Source organism: Odocoileus virginianus, chromosome 12 (assembly GCF_023699985.2).
Source record: "Odocoileus virginianus isolate 20LAN1187 ecotype Illinois chromosome 12, Ovbor_1.2, whole genome shotgun sequence".
NCBI lineage: Eukaryota > Metazoa > Chordata > Mammalia > Artiodactyla > Cervidae > Odocoileus > Odocoileus virginianus.
Genome location: NC_069685.1, coordinates 57,174,828 through 57,190,108, shown reverse-complemented (window position 1 = coordinate 57,190,108; position 15,281 = coordinate 57,174,828). Strand labels below are relative to the sequence as shown.

Here is a 15,281-nt window from a genome sequence, read left to right as displayed (position 1 = left end):
TTCCTAGAGGAGGTGATATTTGAGCTTTGGCTTGAAGGACAATAATAGCAAACACTTTCTGAAAAGTTTCTTATGTGCCTGTTAGTGATCTGACACCTGTTCCTGCTTCCTTTCTACTGGCTTTATCTCATCTAATTCTCTCAAAACCCTGTGAAAGAGATACTATAATAACATAGGAACAGATGAGAAAGCCAAACCAAGGTGCAGAGAAGTTAAGTGACTGGCCCAAGACCACACAGTTACTGAGTAGCAGAGTCAGCATTCAAATTCAGAAAGGCAAATCAGTTACTGACTGTAAGATCTTCCACATGCTATTTAATCCCTCTGAACCTCAGTTTGCGTACCCGTACAATGGGGGTACCGGTACAACAGTAAGTAGCACATAGAATGATGGTGAGGAGGAAGATGAGATAATGCGTGTAAAACGCTTAGAACAGTGCCTGGCACACAGTAAGTGTTCAAACACTTTGGGGAAGGTTTTTTATCGTCGCTGTGGCGGTTGTTATCTTCAACCCTCCCCTCCCCCTCCGGCCGCAGCTTCCTCCCCCGCAATGCCAGCCCGTGACGTGGAATCTGCCGCACGCACAGTCTGGATTTAATTGGGAACTAAAAGAGATGGAAGGGGATGTTCGAGGCCCCTCCCTCTCTGGACTCTGAAAGGACCCCCAGGGAGGGTGTGACTTTCTCTAGCGACGCCTCCCGGCGATCTCGGATACTGCTCCGGGACGGCGCGAGGAGCTCGGACCGAGGAGGAGGTGCGGGGATGGCAGGCAGGGGAGAGCCGGAGAGGTGTGATCGTGTTGGAAACAGGGCAGGCAGGGGACACACTATGTCTTCCGTGCCCAGTGCCAACTCAGCAGGAGCCTGCCGCCACGCCCATCATGGCCGTGGGCCGCTCCCCACCTGGCAGTCCCAACCTCCGCGCGCCCGGGGCTCCGCGGCGGGTGCGCTCCGGCACGCTTGGCTGGGGTGCCGACAGAGGGCGCGCGAGGGGGGGCCCCGGGAACGGGCGGGAGGGGGACCCTGCGGGAGGCGGGATTGCGGGGAGGGCCGTGGCCCACCCCCCCACCGCCCGCCCCGCCTGCCCACCAAGAGCGCCAGACTGGAAGGCAAGGGCTGGCGGTGTGTCCCCCCGCGCGCTCTGCCAGCTAGGCGCCCGGCTCCTACCTGTAGAGTCCGGGAGGGAGGCGCCCCCTCCCCGGTCACTGTCCTCTCTCCTCCTTCGGAAACCTCCCGTCCAGCTACCCGCGCGTTTCGGGCAGCTGGCCCGGGGACTCCGAGAGAGGGTGCCAGGCTCGCTGCGGGTGACATGTAGACGCCCGCCCTGCCGCGGTCCAGCCTCGGAACCCCGGCGCCCTCCTGGTCGGAAAGTTTGGGGCTGGGCGCCATGGCCAAGAGCAGCTCCCTGAACGTCCGCGTCGTGGAGGGCCGGGCGCTGCCCGCCAAGGATGTGTGAGTACCCCCGGGGCCAGTCGGGGATGAGGGGCGTGCCGGGCATGGATGGGGAGGGGGTCGCCCATTCGGCGTGCCAGGGCAGGTCGTGAAATGAGAGAGGGGTGCCAATCGGAGTCCTGGGGCTGATCCACCGTCGCGGGGCGAGAGGCAGCCTGCCCATCGTTGTCCTGGTGGAGGGGGCACTCAGATTTAGCAGATGCCCCGCCCAGTCGCCAGGAAGGGGGTGTCTTTGTTCCTGGGATATACTGAAGGGGGTCTTCCAGGGCCTCAGCTCTGGGGCTTACAGGATCAGATTCTGTCAGAGCCGGGGAGGTCATTTAGGGGTGGAGGGTTCCCTTCCTTAGTCCAGGCAGGTGTTGGAGGTGGGGTTTCTCCAGGCCTGGGTGGGCACCGGTTCAGAGGACTCTGGGAGGGGCCCCAGAGGGCCTGGGATCCAGGCAGCCCCAGCATTCCTCTGCGAGCATCTGGTGTTTAGGTTTGCAGAGTGTCACCAGGTGGCCCGCTGGCCAGGCCTGGGGGAAACGGTTCCTCTGGACCCAGAGCCCCTAGCGCCTCAGCCAGCGCCCAGCCCCGTGGGGGGCCTTTCCTGATGCTAAGCTGCTTGGAGAGCCAACTTCCCCATGCAGCCCCTCCCCAGCCAGGTGATGGGGTCCCCGCAGTACCAGTCCTTGATTATGCTTCCCTCCGGGCTGAGTCAGCAGTTGCTGAATCAGCAGAATGGAGGGAGGGGGTCCCCCTCCTGCTTTGGCCTGGAGCCCAGAAGGGGCTCTGAGGGTGTGGGTACCTGGAACAGGTGTGGGATCCTTGACAGGACATTGACTGTATGACCTTGAACCTGATCCTCTCCAGGTCTGGATTTCCCATCTGGGCAAGGGGAACCCTGGACAGGGAGTCTGAAAGCCTCATGCAGTTGTGAGGGTAGAGAACCATTTAGGATTTACCCTGGGGCCAGGGGGAGCAGGAATGTGGATTCTGAGCCTTTGCACAGGCTGGGGCTTAGCTCTGCCCTAACATCTCCGGCTGGGGGTTCCAGTGAGGAGGGTATCCTGCCTTTGACTTCATGAACCTTCCCCTTCCCCAGTCCAGGAGCTGTGTCAACAGGGAAGCTCCTTAGAGCAGTTCTAGCTGCCCCCATCCTCATCAGTGACCCCCAAACAAGCTCCTGAAGAAAGCAGAGAGCTCGCTAGCTGTGCCAATGCAGTCTCGACAAGCCGCCTGTCTCCCCTCTTCTGAGATGCTCTTTCAGAGCCCCTGCGCATTAGCAATTCTGGAACTGCTGAGGTAGTGAGGTCACCTGGCAGCTGCTGGACGGTTGATTGGGAGACTTTTCAGAAACAGCTTTCCCCTCTCTCGGTGCTCCAGCCCCTTCACCAGTCCTGGCTGAGGGCCGTGAGGGAGGGGCGGATGTTGTCGTTGGACCCAGACACAGCTCGCAGGGCTCCCTCTGCTTCTCCTGGGGAGGGAGTTGACTCATACTTGATCCCTGAGTCTCTCGGCTGCCTCTCTTCCCCCCAGTTCCCGGGCCAAGGTGAGCTCTAGGTGGGCCTCACCCCAGTACCAGGGTAGGGGGAAGTGACTAGGCCCCAGTGGGGATCCTGCCAGCCTGCCTCAGTTTCCCTAGCTGGTAGTGCCCTTCTCAGAGGGGCTCACTCAGAGCTTGCTGAGATCTCCATGCCCATGGGGACTCTTAGAGGGGGGTATGTCCTCTTTCCTCTCTCCTAAGGGAGAGGGCCCAGAATCTTCTTGAAGCCTCCCCAGATTTGAGAGGGCTCCAACCCTGGCTTGAGAGGAGGCCTCAGCTGATAATTTGAGTTATTTCTGTCACTCATAATAGCAGCTATATGTGGTCGAGGGCTTCCTGTGGGCCAGGTCCTGTGCTTAACACTTCTTTGAGTCCTATTGGCATTACCATTTCATGAATGGGCAAACTCAGGCTCAGAAAGGTATAGACACTTGCCCAGGGTCACACTGCTGGGATTTGAATACTGACTGCTTCCAGGCACCCACCTGCCAACACAGGTGATATAAGAGATGTGGGTTTGACCCCTGGGTTGGGGAGATTCCCCTGGAGAAGGAAATGGCAGGCCACTCCAATATTCTTGCCTAGAGAATGCCATGGACAGAGGAACCTGGAGAGGGCTCCAGTCCATAGTCACAAAGATTTGGAGACGACTGAAGCGACTCAGCATGCACACACCAGGCAACAGGCAGACGGGGCAGCCGATGTCCCAGGGGCCTGCTTTCACACACTGGAGGTGGGACAGGGGCCGTGGGAGAGGCCGAGGGTCTGGAGAGATCCAGGGTCTGGAGGGGCAGCCCCTCCCGCCACTGTAGCCCCTACCTGATAGGAGTCTGATAAGGCCTTTGTGCGTCAGAGTCCTGGAGCTGACGTGCTCCGCTCCCAGAGGGACCCAGGGGTCAGGCCGGGTGAACAGGAGGGGGTGTGGCTCCCAGCCCTTTTCTAGTGGATTCCAGCCTGTCTGTCCTACATCTGCTGTTGGGAAAATCAAGGAATGGGAGCCTGCCTAAAAGAGGCTCAGGGATAGAGGACGTGGAGAGAGACACGAGAAGGAGGGGGTATCACCCAGCCATGGGCATCCGGAGGGGAAAACTGAGGCTCCCAGTGTTACTCAGCCCAATGGGTTTGGAATAGATCCAGATGGGTAAACTGAGGCCTGGGGCATTATGCCAAAGGGAGGCCAGAGAGGAACGTGGAGGCACAGGTTGCTGACCAGACTGAGATGTTCAGGGATGGAGAGCAGATGGGGAAATGAAGGCACACTCGGCAGAGAGAACTGAGGGAAAGCAACCAAAGAGGAAACTGAGGCCCACAAAGGGCTCAGCAGACGAGGTTAGAGCAGTTCCTGGTGCCATGTCCCTCTTTCCCAGAATCTCCCAGGCGTTTGTGGATCAGTGACAGGCTGAACGGAAGGAGGGTGAAAGAGAGAGGGCGGGAGCTGGAGCACTGGGGAATGGGGCCATATGGGGAAGGGATCTTGAGTCGGAGTGCAGGTGGCGGTGGTTGGGAACATGTAGCTGAGCCCCACAGACCCGAGTTCAAATCCTGACTCTGCCAGGCTGTGGAGGGAGGGGGACGGAGGCACAGCTCCTCCCCCAAGGATCTCAGCGTTCAGAAGCGGCAGGGAGCCGTGGAGACAGACGCGGAGCAGAGAGAAACAAGGGAACCAGATGACTTCACGCGCTCAGAGGGATCAGAGGGCAGTGTTACAGTCAACTGTCGGAGGACTGTCCACTCTGAGGCAGTGACTTTTTGGCTGAGGTTTGAATGAAAAGATGGAGCCATTCAAGAACAGAGTGGGTGTCTTAGGCTGGTGGAACAGCAAATGCAAAAGCCCTGAGGCTGGACTGAGCTTGGTGGAAGCCAAGGGAAGCCTGTGTGATGGGATGAGGGCAGGGGTGGGGGAAGTCATGAGGAACCCCGGTCAACAGCTTGGGATGGACAAGTACCTCTTATTATGAAGCAGGGATGGAACTGGCTTTGGTTGGCCAATGACTCTTTGCTACTCAAGGGGTTGCAGCCTATCTTGAGATAGACTAGTAGATCTTATAATGAAGAGGGGATGGAACTGGCTTTGGTTGGCTAATGGCTCATGGCTACTCGAGGGGTTGCAGCCCATGTCTCCTACTGGTTGAGTTTTGAGGTCTGGCCTCCCTGGTCTGTGCTTGCAGTGAGAGCATCCACTGAGGCCCGTCCCCGCTGAAGGCTGAGCTATGCAGCGTCCCCTCCCAGGGAAACTCCCAATGGAGGGTGCAGCACATATCCTGAGGCTGGGGTTCAGGTGTCTGTGGGAAGAGCTCTGGGGTCAGCTGTGATGTATCACACCACGTGTTAGCTTCTTTAGCTCCTTCACCTACCCTAAGAGGGGTGTGGAAATATTATGCCCAACTTACAGAGCAGAGAAACTGAGGCCCACAGAGGGGGCGAGGAATTGCTGGGGTTCCACCGGGAGCAAGCTTGAGGCCAGGGATGACTCACCGGATGAGTACATGCTCTGGACCAGTGCTTTGGGCTTCCTGGGCCCAGGACTCCACATGTTCTGGTTTCAGATCTCAGTGTTCTGTTTCTCTGGGTGGAAGCCCCAGGCCCATTCAAGGAGGTCAGGCATGCAGCGGGTGGCTGCTGGGCAACCATGGCATGGTCTGATGGTCCCCAGAGGTCCTGCCTGTATTGAACTTGTTGTGTGACCCGAGCAAATCCCCTCCCATCTCTGAGCCTTAGTTGCCCCCATCTATAAAACAAAGATGGACTGGGATCCCCACTCCGGTCTACCCTCTCAAGCCTGCTCCCCAAACCTTCTCCTTCTGCAGGTCTGGGAGCAGTGACCCCTACTGCATAGTGAAAGTGGACGACGAAGTGGTGGCCAGGTGAGGCGGGGAGCAGCCGGGCATGGGGTGAAGGAGACAGGGGAGTCCAGGTATAAGAATCCACATTGAAAAGAGGACCTTGGGGGCAAACTTACCCCACAGATGGACTCGCTGGCCTGATGGCGGGTGTTTGTGCCCCGGCTATGGGGCTGGATGGTGGGGGCTGCTGGCTCCTCTGTCCCTCTATTCCCACCAACTGGCCGCCACCTTCCCCCTTGCCCTGACGATGTCCCTGCCTGCATCCTGGGGCTGACTCAGCGGCTGCCAGCTTGCGCCTTCCCGGGGGCGGGAATCTCACGCTTGGCTGGGCTGGCTGGTTCTGGGCCTGCTGGGTGCTGCGGGCACTGGTGTGTGTGTTTGTGTGTGTGTGCCCAGCTGGACCTGCTTGTGAGTGTGTATGGTGTGTGGGGAAGTGTTGGAGGGCTGGTGTGAATGCCCGTGACCACCGGTGTGTGTCCCCGTGGGTGTGCAGACTCAGAGGCTCACGTGTGCCAGCGTGTGGGGTGTGTATGCGTGTGTGCACACGTGGGCTGCCGTGTACACGCATGTGTGCACCGATGCCTGCTTATTTGGTTCACAGGCGCCGCTGTGAACATGTGAGGATGTGAAGATGTCTGGTTGCCTGAGCCAGTCTCGGGCTGGGCTGGGCTTGGTTGCCGCCCCCGCAGGCCGAGGGACAGCTCTCAGCCCCCGCAGGCCTGAGGGGTGTGGGTGGGCGGGCGGCTGAAGCCTCGGTTCCTATGGAGACCGAGGATTCAGGATCCTCCTGGCGCCAGTTCTGGTCCAGATGGGCTGGGAGCTGGGGGCAGGGAGCCCATGTGGGGGAGGGTCAACCTGCAGCACCCCAGCTGATCTCTGGGTTTATCCCCATCACTCTGGGTTTACCCTGACCCCTCACCACACTCTGTGACACCACCCCCACGCCCACAGACTGATTTTCTGTGTGACCCCAGGCTGCTGTCTGCCCCTCTCTGAGTTCTGAGGACCCTCCAAGTCTGGGGGGACTTCCTGTTGGAAAGAAGGTGGGGTAGGGGGGATGAGAGTATTTGGAAAGAAGGGTCGTCGGTCTGATGGAGTGGCCCTGGTCTGTCACGTTCACACTCTACTAGGGAAGAGTGTGGTGGAAGCGAAGTGCGGATTGAGTTCCCAGCCAAAGATTGAGGCCAGGTTGTGATGGTGAGAGCACCAGATGCTCATCTACTAGACCAGTGATCAGTGACAAGAGCCCTGGCCCTTGGGCTTTGCAGAAAAGAATTCCCAGAAAGATGGAAAGTAGTGAAGCAAGTCAAGTATTAAGAGGGCCAAGAGTACAGTATGTGTGGTGGATAGGCCTAAGGGCAGACTCAGAGGGCGAGTCCCTGAGTTGCACCCTTGTGGTAGTTTGAATTACTTTTATAAAGCATTTCTTCCAGGTTTTCTTTGACCAATCACTTTGATTTACCTGGTCCACAGTGTGTATTTCATGTATCTCAGGATCCTTCCATGTGTGCCTGCATCTCTTAGCCAGGATGGACTCTACTGAAGAGGCCTGTGGGTCACCTGGCCTTAGTTAACATCGCTCCCCTTTGACCTCAAGGAGCCTTTCTGCACATGTGTGGTCACAGAGGTCTCCTGACTTCCAGAATGAGAAGTATGTGGTCTGGGCAGGGCCCAGCCTCTCCCTTAATCGTCCTGCTATTGTCTTGGAGTTTTAGTCCATAGGGAATGAATCTCCAATTGCTTTACCCTGAAGGGGGCCCATCTACCTCCTGCCTCAGAAGGAAGAAGGCAGAGGCAGGTGTGTTGGCCAAATCTTGCAGCTGTAAACTTGAGTGTGTGTTGACTGGGCAAAGTGAGTTCTCTTTTCGCTGTTGGGTAAAGGGCAGTGCATCTGCAGAGGTGTTGGGATGGAGGTGTGTGTCTGTTTCTGGGTCTGTCTTGGTCCCCGATTCTTTTGGGGTTCCCTCTTGCTGAGAGTGCTCTGGCCCCTGCTGACTTCATGGTCCCCTGGCCCCTCACACTTCCCTGCCTCTCAGCCACAATCTTCTTGTTCCTCAAATTCACCATTCCTGCCTCAGTGCCTTGGCACATGCTCTTCCAGCCATCTGGATTGTCTTCATCCTCTACTTTGCCTGACTAGCTCCTGCAGGAAGCCTTTCCTGACCCCTCCCGTCCTCAGCCCAGTGGGCCCTGCTGGGCTCACCAATCACAGGACTTCTCTCATTGTGTCATAAGGGTTTGGGAGGGAGCCCCTTTCTGCTGGGGGAGCTCTGTGGGGGTGGCGACCTTGGCACCTCTTCCTCTGATTCCCCATAGCCCCCAAGACTTGGCCATAGTCAGGGTGAGTGTTTATGAAGTGAATGAATGAATGAATGGATGGATGAATGGAATTGTGTGTCTTGTCTGTTACTGAGGGTTTGTGTGATCTTCTCTGTGTATCTCTGCCGGGTATTACTCTGTGTATGTGAATGTGTGTCTGTGTGTGTCTCCATGTTCTGGGCATTTCTTTTGTTTGTGTTATCTGTATGAATGTTTTCTCTGTGTGGGTCTGCCTTGTCTATACGTTGAAACACATAGTTGTATGTTTCTAGAAATTTTTGAAGAGGCATATGAGTATCTGTATATGTGTGCATGTGTCTGTTTGTGTCTCTGGCTTCCTTGGTATATCTGTGAATGTTTGTTTCTGTGTGTGTGTGTGTGTGTGTGTCCAGGTCTCTGGGTATGTGTTATGGTTGGTGTGTGTATCTGTAGCTCTATATCAGGGTTCTTGGGTCTATGTGAGTGTGTATATGTAGCTGTATTTGTGTTTGAGTAGCTCTGGGTGTGTATGTGTCTGTGTGTGTGTGTGTCCCCAGGTGTCTGCTGCCTGTGTGGCCCAAAGAACCCCCTGTGCCCCCTTTTGCAGGACAGCAACCATCTGGCGGAGCCTGAGCCCCTTCTGGGGGGAGGAGTACACTGTGCACTTGCCCCTGGATTTCCACCATCTGGCCTTCTACGTGTTGGACGAGGACACGGTGGGGTGTGTGTGCTGGGGACCCAAATCTGGGCATCTGAGGGAAAGCGGGACACCCCAAAGCACAGTACCTGTCCACCCAGCCATTGACATCTGCACCCACCTCTCCACGGGCGGGGCAAGTGTCCCTGACTTGGACCCTCACCTGCCTGCCTTTCTGCAGGCACGATGACATCATAGGCAAGATCTCGCTGAGCAGGGAGGCCATTACAGCGGACCCCCGAGGTGGGTGAGGGTTCCAGGCAGAGGGCAGGGGGGTGGCGCTTGCTGGGGCATAGCAAGCAGCACGGGGGGAATTATTTTGGTTGTTGCTTCTGTTTTGAATTTTATTTTTTCAAAAATTTGTATTATTTATTTTTTTGCATGTGCTGGGTCTTCGTTGCTGCGTGGGCTTTTCTCTAGTTGCAGCGAGTGGGGGCTACTCTCTAGTTGCCACGCTCAGGCTTCTCATTGCAGTGGCTTCTCTTGTGGAGCAGGGGCTGTAGGGCACAGGGGCTTCAGTAATTGTGGCTCCTGGGCTCTGGGGCACAGGGTTAGTAGTTGTGGCCCATGGGCTTAGTTGCTCCGTGGCAAGTGGGATCCTCCTGAATCGGGCACTGAACCTGTGTTTTCTGCATTGGCAGGCAGATTTTTTTTTTTTTTTTTTACCACTGAGACACCAGGGAAGCCCGCACTTGAATTTGATTCATTTATTGAGCAGTTAACTTATTTACGTTCAATATTTAAGAGATAACAGTTAGCAATGAGACTGTCCCTCTTACCCCAGCTACTCCATTCTCAGCCCCATGTTGTCAGTTTCTCATGTGTCCTTCTCGGGACATTCTAAACTGACACAAGCAAGGGACTTCCCTGGTGGTCCAGTGGCTGAGACTTCACACTCCCATGCAGGGCCCCCGGGTTTGATCCCTGGTCAGGGAGCTAGATCCCACGTGCCACAACTGAGAGTTTTTGTGCTGCAACTAAAGGTCCCGCATGCCGCAACTAAGATCCAGCACAGACAGATAAATAAAATAAAATAAATATTAAAAAAAAATATGCAGGCAAGTAGCAACAGTAACAGCAGCTAACGTTTATGTGGTGCTTACTGTGTGCTGATCACTTTCTAAGTGCTTTACACGTATCAATTCACTTAATTATTCTAATAACACTAAGAGGTGGGTACCCTTGTTATGCCCATTCTGCGTGCGCATGCTCAGTCGCTTCAGTCGTGTCCAGTTGTTTGCGACCCCATGGACCGTAGCTGCTGCATCAGGCGCCTCTGTCTTCCCAGGCAAGAATTCTGGAGTGGGTTGCCATGCTTTCCTCCAGGGGGATCTTCCTGACCCAGGGATTGAACCCACGTCCCTTATGTCTCCTGCATAGGCAGGAGGGTTCTTTACCACCAGTGCCACCGGGGAAACCCTATGCCCATTCTATAGGTGAACAAACTGAGGCACAGGGGGTTAAATAACTTGCCCAAGATCACAAAGTGACTAAGTGGGGCAGCTGGGATTTGAAACAAGTGGTCTAGTTGCAAAGTCTGTGCTCTTTCTACTATATGTGTTTTGTTCTCTGCTTATAGAAATAGGGCTCCCCTGGTGGCTCAGATGTTAAAGCGTCTGCCTACAATGCGGGAGACCTGGGTTCAATCCCTGGGACGGGAAGATCTCCTGGAGAAGGAAATGGCAACCCACTCCAGTATTCTTGCCTGGAAAATCCCGTGGACAGAGGGGCCTGGTGGGCTATAGTTCATGGGGTCGCAAAGAGTCAGACACAACTGAGCTATTTCACTTTTTTATTTTTTATAGTAATAGGACTCCATTAAACACACTGTTCTGTATCCTGTCTTTTCACTTCGCTGTGTATCTTTGAGATCTTTCCATATTAATGTCTCAAGAGCTTCTGCATTCTTTGCTCTTAGTATGACTTAATGGCACTCCGTTTTGTGGATGTACCATCATTTATTTTGCTAAGTGCCTTCTTGATGTGCACTTGGGTTATTGACAATGTTTTCCTAGTTCAAACAATGCTGCAATGAATAACCTTGGACAAATGCGATTGCACACATGTATACAAGTTTATATTAATTAAAAAAAAATTTGGCTGTGCAGTGCTGTATGTTGGATCTTAGATCCCCAACCAAGGATCGAACCCACGCTCCCTGCATTGGAAGCAAGGAGTCTTAACCCCTGGACCGCCAGGGAAGTCCCCATATATGCCAGTTATATCAATCAGCATAATGAATTACTAGAGGTGGATTTGCTGGATCAAAGAGTATCCACATTAGCACGTTTGATAGTTATAGTTATTGTTAAGTTACTCTCCAGTTACTTAACAGTTAACGGTTTAATCTACCCTTTAACCATGTCAGCAAATGCCATACCTTTGGATCTTGAATCCAATAGGTTAAAAAATTGGCTCCTTGTGTGGGTTGTTTTGCATTTCTGTATAAGTAAGTTTGAAGACCTTTTTAAATACTCAAGAGTCTCTTTATTTCCTTTTTTTTGTGTGTCTATTGTCTATTCACATTGTATGTGTATTTTTCACCCACTGGGTTGTTTGCCTTTTCTTAGTTTTTTGAGGGAGATCTTTTTACATGAGGAAAATAAACATTGTCACATTAGCTGCAAATTTTTTTTCTCCTTTGTGGCTTATATTTTGACTTTGCTTATCATTTTCCAGTAGAAAATTTGCTTCTTTTTCTGTAATCAAAATTTGCGTGTGGGGGGGCACTTGATTTTATGTAATACCTAGAAAGTCCTTCTCAGTCCTGAGATTAGGACAGATTGTTTTATATGATTCTTTCTAGCAACAATTTGTTCCCATTTTTTTTTAACAGTCAAGTCTTTGATCTATTTGGAACTTACCCAGATACAAAGTATCCAATAGGGATTGAACTTTACTGCTTTGGTCTAGATGATTCTTAGTTGTCTTGACACCATTTATTGAATAATGTAATAATACATTTTTGCATCAGTGAGCATTAGTTAACAGCACACTATGTGCCAATCATTATAATCATCACTTCTATTTAGTGAAGGCTTATTATGTGCCAGCCACAACGCTAAGCACTTTACATTTAGTCTAGACAATACCAAGTGAAGTGAGGTGAGATGGAACTTCACTTTTCTAATTTAATTATTGCAACAGATACCTAATCAAGTTAGAAACAGCTTATGGCATCCTGGACTTGGGAATAACGAAAGAGATAGAGAGGTAAAGTAGAACCTACACTTCCGGCAGCATGGGGGACTAGATCCACAGAATGGCTCTCTGGCCACATACCAGTGAGATCCTGAATTAGATGCAATTCCTAACACATTGTTGGAAGGATGTGAAGAGCATTCAGTATTCCTCCCTTTGCTTGCAAGCTTGTGTGCTAAGTCTCTTCAGCTGTGTCCGACTCTTTGCGACCCCGTGGACTGTAGCCTGCTGGGCTCTTCTGTCCATGGGATTCTCCAGGCAAGAACACTGGAGCGGGTTGCCATGCCCCCTTCCATTCCTCCCTCTACTCCTGGTGAATCATGAGCTAAAACCTAACATGGAGTGGTGAGCAAGAGCTAAGGGACTCAGGAAGGATTTCCCTGAAAGTTAATGTCAATATCAGATTCACAGTCAACAGACTAAATCTTAGGCCAGGGGGAAGGTGGCTATTACTGAACCTGAGAATTCCCCTTCAAAGGTCCTAAGCAACTGCCACTCCTCTCCAGGGATAGGCATCCTCATGTTAAATTTCCCACAGAGTAAGCTCAAAGATCATCACACACACAAGGAAGTGAGCCACCAAGAACAAGGGTCAGCAGAAATGATGACCATCAGATTTAGACCTGTAAAGACTTTAGACTTTGTATTTAGATATATAAGAATTTTTAAAATTCAATAAATAAAATTTAATCACCTGGAAGGGCCAGAAATAGCCATGATAAATTAAAACAATACATTAAAAAAAATAGACTGACTTGGAAGATAACCAAATCAAATGCTTAGAGATAAAAGGTACAGTTGTTGACCTTAAAAACCAAGTGGATGAGTGGCACATCATTCTTTAGAGCTGAAGTCAGAATTAGTGAACTGGGAGAGAGATCTAAAGAAATTATTTAAACCTCAGCTGAGAGAAATGAAAAGCATATAAGAGAAGTTCAAGACATGGAAAATAACTGAGAAAGTCTCTAACATCCATTTAATTGGAGTCCTAGAAGCAAAATATAGAAAAAACTGGGGAGAGGAAATGATTCTAAAAAATTGATGACCTGGAATTTTCCAGAACTCAAGGGCATGATTTCATAAGTAGAAGGAGCACAGCGGTTACTAAACAGGGTTTTTTTTTTGTTTGTTTTGTTTTTTTAAATCCTTACCTAGATATACTGTGGGGAGACTGCAAAAAACATCCAAGATTTAGTCCTTAAACTTGGAAAAGATAGACCATTCATGCAAGATCAATTATTAGGCTGAAAGGACTTCCCAGTAACTACAACTGAAGCTGGAAGTCAGTGGCACAGTATCTTAAAAAATTTTTATTTATTTAGTTTTAATTAGAAAAAATTTTTTTGGCCATGCCACTTGCTGTGTGGGATCTTAGTTCCCCGACCAGGGATCGAACCCATGGCCACCCACCCCCCGCTGCATTGGGAGTGCAGAATCTTAACCATTGGACTGCCAGGGAAGTCCCTGGAACAGTATCTTTAATGTGTTGAGAGAATGAGAGACAGAGACGGAGAGAGAGAGAAAGAAGGAAAGGTTAAGATTGAGAAGATCACTATATGCAAAACAGAAAAAGAGACTCAGATGTATAGAACAGACTTGTGGACTCTGGGAGAAGGCAAGGGTGGGATGTTTCAAGAGAACAGCATCGAAACATGTATATTATCTAGAGTGAAACAGATCACCAGCCCAGGTTGGGTGCATGAGACAAGTGCTCGGGCCTGGTGCACTGGGAAGACCCAGAGGGATCGGGTGGAGAGGGAGGTGGGAGGGGGGACCGGGATGGGGAATACATGTAAATCCATGGCTAATTCATTTCAATGTATGACAAAAACCACTGCAATGATGTAAAGTAATTAGCCTCCAACTAATAAAAATAAATGGAAAAAAAAAAAAAGATTGAGAAGATCAAGACTGACTTGATTGATTCAGGCCGAGAGCCTATAAGAAGGCTCAGATATTGGAATGCTCAAGTGTTTTTGTTTTTGTTTTCCCTGAGGGGAGAGTAAATGATGGAGGGCTTTATATACTAGGATGAAGAGTGTGATAGTACATGGCTAGGAGCACTGGCCCTAGAACTATACTACCTGCATTTGAATCCTAGCTCTGCGGTTTACTAGCTCCTTCCTTGCTGTGCCTCTTTTTCCTCATCTGGAAGCGGGGATAATTACAGTACCTATAACAGAAGGCTAATGAGAGGTCCATGACTCAATATCCTTTTAACATTAATTGAATTTTTAAAGATAATGCAATGCCTGGATGGTGGTAGGTGCTTAATGAATGTTGGTGCCTGTGCCCTCCAGGAATCGACAGCTGGATCAACTTGAGCCGCGTGGACCCAGATGCAGAGGTGCAGGGTGAGATCTGCCTGGCCGTGCAGATGCTGGAGGACGTGCGGGGCTGTTGTCTTCGCTGTCACGTGCTCCAGGCTAGGTATGGTCATGATGGGGGTGAGGATGTGGTAGGGGGGTGGTCTGAGAATGAGCAGGAATCCACTGGACTCCTCCCAGCTGCCTTGAGACCACCTCACTCCTGAGATACTTCTGGGCTCAAAACTGACATCCTTGTAAGGCAAACAGTCCAAGCTCACCAGGTTGCAAGTTTCTTGGGTTAAAGCATGAGCAAAGTCTTTGTTGGGTCCCCAGTGACCAGCAACCAAATGCCAGATACTCAGAATGATCAGGCAGATGGATGTGGAGATATATTAATCAAATCACAAGTGATAGACACCCAATTTATACTGGCTTAAGGAGATTGGCTCATCTGAATCATATGCAGCTTCAGGCATGGCTGGATCCAGGTGCTCCAACAGAGACATCAGGAATCTGTAGACTTAGATTCCTTGGGTGTCTTTTGTATTAACTTTATTCTCAGACAGTTTCTCCCCAGATAGGGGCAAAGCTGATCCTAACAGCTCCAGGCTGGCATCCTACCAATTTGGCAGCTCCAATGGAAAAAACTATCTTCCACCATTTCCAACCAATATCCTGGGACTAACTCTTATTGGCCCAGTTTGGAGTACCTGCCTATCATTGAACCAATTCCGCTGACTCTGATTGGTCAGACTTGAGTTGCAAGCCCCTTCCTGGCAGGGAGGAATCAACCCACTCAAGTCATGTGGGTTGGGAGAAAGGGAGGGGCAGGTCCTGTCCCAAGGGAACATCAGAAAAAAGACGGATGCACTCCTGGGACACCCATCTTCCCTCTTGTCTATTTATCACTCCTCTCTCGTTCTCAGCTGCCCGTCACTCTATTTCCTTGACTACTT

General features: G+C 51.5%; 1 protein-coding gene across 3 annotated transcripts in view; it reads left to right on the top strand.

Moving 5' to 3' along the window:
* Nucleotides 1-295: 295 nt before the first annotated feature.
* Nucleotides 296-15,281, top strand: part of RASAL1 (RAS protein activator like 1) — a 31,743-nt gene continuing 16,757 nt past the window's right edge. Inside the window, exons 1-5 of one of the 3 annotated variants that reach the window (XM_070475331.1) lie at nucleotides 296-1,452; nucleotides 5,785-5,841; nucleotides 8,726-8,839; nucleotides 8,997-9,058; nucleotides 14,317-14,446. In XM_070475331.1, the coding sequence (XP_070331432.1) occupies nucleotides 1,388-1,452; nucleotides 5,785-5,841; nucleotides 8,726-8,839; nucleotides 8,997-9,058; nucleotides 14,317-14,446 (428 nt within the window). In that variant the 5' untranslated portion in view covers nucleotides 296-1,387. The remainder of the gene's footprint in view (nucleotides 1,453-5,784; nucleotides 5,842-8,725; nucleotides 8,840-8,996; nucleotides 9,059-14,316; nucleotides 14,447-15,281) is intronic. The other 2 variants (XM_070475330.1, XM_020887847.2) reach the window with 2 other exon arrangements.